General features: G+C 41.6%; 1 protein-coding gene across 1 annotated transcript in view; it reads right to left on the reverse strand.

Annotated features, from left to right (window-relative positions):
* LOC135905082 (aladin-like) overlaps positions 1–9,190 on the reverse strand; it is a 32,082-nt gene extending 22,892 nt beyond the window's left edge. Inside the window, exons 1-5 of the mRNA XM_065436055.2 lie at positions 8,958–9,190; positions 1,268–1,392; positions 1,132–1,193; positions 917–1,005; positions 201–247 (exon numbers count right to left, since the gene is read on the reverse strand). Of these exons, the coding sequence (XP_065292127.2) occupies positions 201–247; positions 917–1,005; positions 1,132–1,193; positions 1,268–1,392; positions 8,958–9,188 (554 nt within the window). The 5' untranslated portion in view covers positions 9,189–9,190. The remainder of the gene's footprint in view (positions 1–200; positions 248–916; positions 1,006–1,131; positions 1,194–1,267; positions 1,393–8,957) is intronic.
* Positions 9,191–9,211: the final 21 nt, after the last annotated feature.

Raw genomic sequence — 9,211 nt, forward strand, 5'->3', positions numbered from 1 at the left:
TAGGCAGCCATAGCAGCACACAATGGCAAAAATACAATCACATATATTTAATACAGGACCTACGGCACGATAAGTCATTGTCAGGGTTCTGCACACCATCCAACAAACAAGCAAGACTACAGCAAAGCATAGTGCCAAATCTGCAATTCAAATAGAGCTCCATTGCTATAAACGACTATGAAAAAGGACAAAACACTCACCAGTCCAAGGCCAACGAAAACTCCTTGCACATATTTTCACTGGACAGCTGAAACAGGTTACATTCAGGCTGTGAAAATGGGTCAGTTTGAGTTGAATAACAGCCCAAATTACTGACTAAAAAGAATTGGGGCAGTGACCACTTGTGTCACAAGCAGCCGAACCAAACCTTCTCTAACAATAAAAGGAGCTGTTTTCACAACTGCAAAGGTGAAATTTACCAATAAAGCTTAGTTTATACTAATGTCACATGGAAAATTCTGATGTCGATTGAGTGCAATTGGGACCAAATTATTCGATCGCAATTGCATCCTTTGTGCAAGCTGAGGAAGGAAGCCAATTTCAATTGAGAAATTCAATCCTCATCAGGCTCAATTGCAATTGAAAGTGCCCCATGTGACCAGCACATTAGAACCGTTTAATGCACTATTGCATTCGACACATCGTAACCAAGATGCATGTGGGCAGTCGCAAACCTCTCTTTCTTGCTCTTGGCATACAACTTGCATCTTAGCCATTTTAGCTTGCAGATTAGATGTAAGCAAGCACTTGCATAAGCTGCGAAGATGTGCAATTCTGCAGTAAAGTAAAACACTGATGCAAACAAAAGCAAAAATATCCTAAGTGATCATGCTATCCACAGTGGAAGTGACATGCTTCCTATTCGAAGGAAACGTTAAAAAAAATAATAAACACAACATGTAACGCAGGCACTCACCAGCAGATGTGGGAAGAACAGCCCCTGCTTGTAGAACCATCTTGTGCCTAAGAGAATACTTCTTGCAGCGAATCGTGCTATAGACAAAACTGGAAAAGAGAGCAAGCAACAAATTTGGCGGAATGCAACTGCAATCATCACAGGTGGCCGCTGCTGCTCAAGAATGAAGGTTCACATTGCAGATGCAAGTAATGAATTCATCTGCTGTCACTCACCAATGGATGATTCATTGTATGTTGATAATTGTTCCAAGAAGCCAACAAATCCCTTCTCTTGCCTGAAATACACATAACAGGTATAATCCACTGCAACAGACATGTCATTAAAGCAAAAAGTGGTACTGAGCCTTACCATGACACAAACGCTTGTTTCCAAACTGATTCACGTTGCTGAAGAAAAGCACCAGCAGCACTTTCTGGAAAAGCAGGGTGTCTTGTGGTCTCACGGACTATGGATACACGAGGATATGCTGAAAACTAACCAGAGCAACTTTTGTTAAGGAGAGTTTGACACCTCAATTCAAAGTTTTCTTATATATATAGAATTGTGAAAAGAATATTCACAAGTTCAACAACAAAAAAAGAGTACTATTATTTTACAAACGTGCCGGCCAGTGACCCGGCCTTCATCAGAGTGAATGGGACAACAAAACATGTTAGCTTAAAAAGTGCCAGAAAGAGAAAAAGCATTTGGGAAGGACAGGTTGCTCCAAACGAAGTGTTAGTGAAAACAAAACTTTAAAAACTGAAATAAACGGTTTTTCAAAATGGGGAACTAAAGCATGGACAGAACACAGCATATGCGTGGCTGCAAAAAGTCACAGACAAGGTAGTGTTGTTCTCACCCTTGAAGAAGCGGGCAAGAAAAGAAAAGAAAATACAAGGAAAAAGAGAAAATTTGCTTTCTATAGTGATGGAAGGGAAAAACATGTGGGTGGCTACGGTGAGCCCCGCCTAAGACAGCGCTCTTCCCAGTCTTGAAGGATTGAAATCATTTAAGTTAAGGAGAAGCCATTCTGCTACAGACTTGTAGTGCGAAGGGCATGCAACACAATAATGGCTCAAAACGGTGTCAAAAAAAAAAAAAAGAAGGTAAAAGAGGGCACGTCAGCGTGAAGCAAGGACGGAAACTTAGTTAAATTACAAAGGATTTTATTTCAACTTATAACAACATTATTCTAATCAGAAGGTAGGTACACGAGTTTCCTGGTGTTTTTATTACTATCCAAGGTAGTGATATTGAACTTGCATATAATGCAGGACTCACAAATTTGCCGGCTGTGGTGTGAATCAAAGCCTGACTCCGATATTGTCACCTTTAAGTCATTGAAAGAGTGGCTAGGAAGGTTATGTTTGGATAAGGGAAGGTTCAAGGGTGTTCTTGTGTATGACTTGTGATTATTAAATTGTATCCTGAAAGGTGTCTCTGTCTGACGAATATACTGTCGATTACAGGCAGTACAGTCGAGCGCACTTGTAACAATACCAGTTTTAACAACTGTCAACCGGTTATAACAATAAAAAGCTGCTGCACCGTCAACTTTCATATGTTTCCTATAATGAAATAACCAGCTTACTACAATGCCCCCATGCCAAAAGGTAATTGAATGCGAAATCCTTGAAAATAAAGCAAGAAATTCGAGCCACTGCACCCTCGTCCGCTGCGTACTCATACAAAAGAACCTGATAGAGATCTAAAGAAGGAAATGACGCTTAGATCACTGTCAGGCTCTATTGTATAAGTGCATGGCGTTCGTTGGGGCGGCGGGCGAAGGCACAGCGTCTCGGTTTTCTCTTTTTGTTTTTCATTTCCAAGGATTTCGTATCCTATTACCTTTTTTCCAGCCTTCTCCACATCACCAGCCTCATATGCCTCTCTCCTGTTGCCCTTCCACCCCTCTGAACACGAATGGGCCCATATCTCTATGCTGCGCCACTCTCCAAATCACGAATGGACCGCGCCAACTGCACTGGGAGCACTGCTCCCAGAGCACTGCCCCTCATTCTGCACAGTTGTTGACTTGAGTGGTTGTGGCACACACCACAGTGGGGGATTGGCCATGAATTGGGTGGTTAAATTAGGTGTATAAAAACAAGAAAATTAATGATTTGAACGTTGGAACTTAGAAAGTAAAATTCTTGTGAAAGTAAAAAATCAATCAGAAGAAAACCATGAATAAAACAACACTAATATTAGCTAAATAGACAAATAAATAAGTAAATAAATAAATAAATAAAAGAAAACTATGCTGGGGAAGGGGGACAATCGGTCTAGCATGGCAATCGATTAAACTCAAGTAGGAAATTTGGATTGCCAAGCAAACATTTCTGTGGGTGAACCAAATAATAGAGGCTCCAAAAAATAGGATGATCAAAGGCACAGATAAATCAAGGCCAATATTGCGAAGCACCATTTCCAGTAATCTTTTTCTTATTACATAAAGATCCCCACAACACAACAGGAAATGGTCTATTGCCTCCACTTTGCCACAGAATGAGCATATATGGTAAGGGAACCAGACCAGATCTGTGTAGATAGAAGTTTAACGTAGATATACGGCAACACAGCCTTGTGATGGACACTTCAATTTTTCGTGTTAGGTGAAAATCTGTGCCAGAGGCACAGAAGATGTTGATAATCCATACAGTTAGTTATTGCAGAGCCTGACACTGCCTTTGTGATGACCCTCCAGCGAAATTTAGCAGCAGTGGCATGAGCAGTCAAAGGACAATACGAGAGAATTGGGCCACTTATCGATGCCTTGGCTAGAGAATTTACAATTTCATTTATAATTAGTCCTTTACCTCCGGGCACCCAAATTAAATGCACACTTCTCAAGTATCCAGGTACCAATTAATGAAATGTTCTCATTATGAGAGATTCATGAAAAGCAGTAAGAGATGAGCACAGTAATAATGAATCAGTGACTATCATGACTGATGTAATCGATGGGCCTACATCGCATAGAGAAAGCACCACTGCCATGAATTTGGCCAAAAATATGGGTATAAAATCTGGCAGCAAAAGAGAAAATATCTCATCAAGAATTGGGGGGAAATATAGCTACACTTGACTTCTCTTCACCGTGCAAAGCATCTGTCCCAATTACGATGTCTTTTTAAGGCTCTGAAGATGATGTTGTAATAGACCATCTAGAATATGATGTGGAAGTAATTTTGCATTATTAGGAAAAATGTCATCGAATTGTATATCAGTGGCAACAGAGTTGTCGGGAATCGGAAGTACATCATTGATGCGCACGTTCAAAGGGTCTAGTAATTGGTGCACAAATGTAATTTGAGGAGTACGTAACTGCGGCCAGTTGACAAAAAAACTATGCAGGCTGAGAAAAAGATATTGTTTGAGAGCGTTGCAGTGGTGATTCATAAATTCTCTAGAATGTCTGCGCTGTCAAAAGACCCAACCTGCATGAAAGAAGAACATGGGATTCTAGATAAGAACAGAATTCAAAACAAACTTAGAAAGCCCTAGACAGAAATCCAATGCTTCCCTAAGAGGATCAGAGGGCAGGACTTGTAGGCTGGAGCTCCAGAGATGAACACGCAACCCAATTCTAATACAGGACAAACGTACATATGATATATCATAAGAAGTGTATCTAATAAAGGGCAATAATAAAGCTTCGCAGTTGAAGAAAAATTCGTCCTGGTCCGGGACGAAGCGTTTCTTTCGAGGAACCCGTATGGGCTTCTTTTGTAGCACTTAGCTACATTCGGGTGGATGTCTCATTTTCCCTTTATTATATTCTCCCCACCTTATAGCTTTCCGCAGAACTATTACATCAGAAGTGTATCTCTTTTCAATCCTATTGACGACTGCACATTCAACGATTGCTCAGTCTATGGTACCCGTGCAATATGGCAATTGCACGGGTACCTTTTCCAATCATATGATCCATGTGCGGGCGCCAGTTGAGAGAAGCGTTACAAATCATTCCAAGGTATTTAATAGGATCTACCTGTGGTATGTCTTGACGCTGGTAAGGCAATGAGATGTGTACTGGGTCTGTATCCGAAAAACGAGAATTGCTGATTTTCTGGCAATGAATAAAAACTGATTGACATCTAACCACTTCCTCAGGGCACAAAGGTAAGTTTGCAGTCGAAAATAAGTACGACTGCAAACTACAACTGTAAACATAAGTAGTTACTTCTTTATGATGGGGAATTGTGCTCATGCGTATATTCAAAAGCACCGGGGGAAGACTGAGCCTTGCAGTACTCCTCTCGTTTGCTTATACATACAAGAAAGCTGCTTTACAGCAATAGAATTCTCTTCTACCTAAAAATGAATGTATCAACGCTACTACATACCCAGCAACACCACAGGATGTTAACTGATTTATCAAAGCAGTCTGCTCCATAGCATCATATGCTTTCGCGATATCGAGCATCACTAAAGCAGCATATTGCTTATGACGTCAAGCGAGTTGTATGCGACTTTCAAAGTCGACATGGGCATGCCAGATGGAGCCGCTGGCCCTGAAACCAATCTGACAGGAACTAAGAATTGAATTATCATTAACAAATTTGATGCTACAAAGGTGAGGAAGTTTCAATTAATTTTACTACTTTTGACATAAGTGCAATGGGCCTAACATTCTCCAATGTCTGGGAAAGGGAAGAAGCTGTGTCTCTGTCGGGGCCTGGGTTAAGTTCAACATCTCCGGAGAGCAAGAGGATTAGATCGGACAGAAACGCAAAGGCAACGGCTTCATAGTACAGACGCACAACTCTACCCCATTTCAAGTCGCAGGGGCACAACACTGCGAAGACACAACTATTGTCACTACGAAATTTTTTAGTATTTTGTAAGTAACTAACCTGGAAGGTTAGGAAAGCAATGAGCATCTTGCGTGCAACATAATGAAACACAGAGTGCTGTGGGGATACAATAGGCACGAAGTGCTCTGTGGTATGTGGAAAGGTGTAATGGTTCCAGAACTTACATTTGGAAATAACAGTTGTTCGCTTTAAATCAGAGGTACAATCAGGACTCGATGGCAACCAAAGGTCAGTGGGACACCTCGCATTGGGTGCTCATGGGAAGACTACAAATGAAGCTGTGCAGGGTGATATGAGCTGGACAAGTTTTGAAGTGAGTGAAGCTCACAGTAAAATTGATTATGAAGAACGACTGGGGAATATGGCAGAAAGTAAATGGGCTGGGAGAGTGTTGAGGTATCTGTACAGGAAAAGCATTGATTCACAGTGGAGGAAAAGAACTAAGAAGCTTACCAGCAAGTATGCGACCTGTAGGGTGAGCAACACGGCAACAAAGAACGTCAAGTGGAAAGTCAGAGAGGCTGAAATAATGTCACTGGTGGCAGCAATGGAAAAGAAACCTACCATGAGTAACTACTTAAGAGGAAAAAACGAAATCAGGAAAGAAACAATTTATGATAACTCAAAGGGAAGCTCATTACTTTTCAAAGCGAGATCAGGATGCCTTAGAACACGCACCTATAAAGCGAGTATAAGGAAGAGGAAGCATGTGCTCGCTGTGATAAAGCTAGGAAAATGATGGAGCATGTTTTATTGGAATGCGAAAATATCTGCCCAGCGGTCTATTTAGGCACCACTGGCCTTCTTGAAGCTCTTGGGTTCAGCGAGAGCAGGGAGAAAGTAAACATGTCCGCAATAGAGATTAGTAAGAGGCGATTGGAAGATTGGTGGAAGAAAAGTAGGGAAATGACAAAAAACAAAGACATACAAAAACAAAGTTCACAATAGGGGGTCAGAAAATTTGGTTATGGGAATTCATAGTGGGTGTCTGTTTTCCTTTTCTTTTTAATCTAGGTAGGACATTAGCCATTATAATAGCAAGAGCTTGGTGGCACAACCCACCGCCCCGTTCCAAAGGGGACATTCATAACATCCATCCATCCATCCATCCATAAGGCTGCAGGCACCAACAGTACACTGCCACTATAGCCTAATATATTATACCTAAGGGAGGGCACATACACAAGGTTAACCCACGCCAGCTATGAAAATTAGGAAGTGATGGAAGAGAAGAGACAATAGGAGAGTAAAATAAAGTCGATGGGAAAGAAAAAGATAGAAGAGGGGGACAGAAAAAGGTAAATGCCAATTTCCTCCAGGAATGTAAGTCTGGAGGCGTTGTTTGTGTGAAGCAGAGGCCAAAGAGGTAGGTTGTCTCCGCCAGGAGAACCTTAAAGCTCCGAACACCCACCATCGGCTCAAATCCCAGAATCCCATTTTCCCCAGACATGGCTAAGCCGCGCACAGCTAAATGCGAGAGGGGCCAACCCTCATGTGCTCGGGTGCATGGTGTCGCAAAACACCAAACACCTGCTGGCGCACATGCCCCTGCAGGGAATCTGCCTGAGTGCATGCATCCATATTTAGAAAAGTATATGTAGTGAATTCGATTAGATGTGCGATATGACAGCCCTGTTCTAAAATGATGATGATGCTTAAAGAAGTAATTACTTTCCAAGTGATTAGAGAGAGAGAGAGAAAGGCAAAGGAAAAACAGGGAGGTTAACCAGAGATTATCTCCAGTTGGCTACCTTGTATGGGGGAGGGTCAAGGGGATGCGATAGGTGAGGGTGAAGGATAAAAAAATTTTAAAATAACCTACACACACACGCACATACACAGAAACTGTTTCTGTGGGCACTGTCACACAGCCCGCAAAGGCGTTCCTAGTGTTACGCAGTGTCACCATACTTCCAAGTGTTTAGCCACAATTAAAAAGGTTATGTGCTCTAGGTAGCTTACTGAAAACCCTTGTTAGTGACATTGGGTGGTAACAACATGTTAGCAGTGCTCTTATCACCAGACTTAAAAATTGGTATAACTTTATGAACCTTCCAGTCATACGGAATCACGGTGTGTACGGAACTTACCCTGTTGAGAGTGACTGTTGAAATAACTGACAAAGGGCTGTATAGAGGGCACTGCTTGATGTTCCAAAATTTTTGAGTTTATGCCATTAATGCCAGAACAAGTCAATACCTTGAAGTTGTTAATCAACTCAGCAACACCGGTGGTTGTTATATTGATAGGGGCCATGTATGGATATTTCAGCATTGCCATTTGTTGGGCGTGTTGGTAAACTGAAAGCATATTTAGCGCCAGCAAACAAGGACGTCAAATTTGAAAGGTGATTGCATTTGTGAATGGTCTTCCTATGTATTGTTATTAGAACTGTTATCGAAAAAAGAGCTCAAGCTATCAGATGTTGTTAGCATTATTTATTGCCTTCTATGCAACAATCATTACTTTTTTTGTGTGTGGTTTCGTGTGGTCTTGTTCGTGTCTGCGTTGTTTGCTCGCCATGAAGTGGCAATTCATTTCTTTACTGTGTCCATTCGAGTGTCATGACAGTATTTGTGCACAAAAACTTGGTTTTCGGTTATGCTTTCCAGTATAGCCTTAACTCACATTAAGAGTAAAGTACATTAACTGAGGCAAGTCTGCCAAGAGCGCTGCCAGGTATCACACTGCTGACTGCATCAAGAAAACATGCCTCTCCTGACAAAGGGTTAAGTAGGACTGAGGTTCTTTGCGCAATGAGCATGAATTAAGTACGTTGAAAGCTCAATGCTTTCAAATGTCATGCGAGTTTATCCGATACACTAGAACAATTTTCGTTTGGTACGTACCACAACACGACAAACGGTGGCTGTAGCACTAATTTGTTGAGATCCTAAATCCGCCCTTAGAAATGCCAGTTGTGCACCGCAAGATTGCAAACGCGTTTTTGTTATATTCAGTAAGCGATAACTAGACTCACTAATGATTTCCATTGCTTCGCTAAAATAAAACAAAAACTACCCGACGTTTTGATGTCTGCAAAAGGTAGGTTTGCGCTTTCTCTCTAGCGAAAACTACAAAAGTATTGACTACATGAAGACAACTATATGAAGGTGCAGTTAATATTAGAAAAGAACACTACAAGGCAGTCGCGAATAGAGCGCTGTTGTTCATTCTTGTGGTTTCAGTGGACAGGTATGAAACCCAAAGTAGCATCACTTGATCGGACCACTCACTCGTTCTGCAAGTTCTCTCCATTCACTTTCGTTTCCTTCGTGCAAGTCACCGTCCTTCTCGTACAGGGTGATTAAACCTCTCGCTGGCGGCCGAGGGAATGACGACAGGGAGCACATTATGGTGAAATGTCGCGGAAAAGGATGAGCAAAATTAAACTTTGAAATGTAACATTCCCGCCATGACAGATGCGAAAGTTGCGGTAGTTTCCAGACCACAGAACGAACACCCATGTAGAGTTATCGGACAAAAAAAA

Source organism: Dermacentor albipictus, chromosome 1 (genome assembly GCF_038994185.2).
Source record: "Dermacentor albipictus isolate Rhodes 1998 colony chromosome 1, USDA_Dalb.pri_finalv2, whole genome shotgun sequence".
Classification (NCBI taxonomy): Eukaryota; Metazoa; Arthropoda; class Arachnida; order Ixodida; family Ixodidae; genus Dermacentor; species Dermacentor albipictus.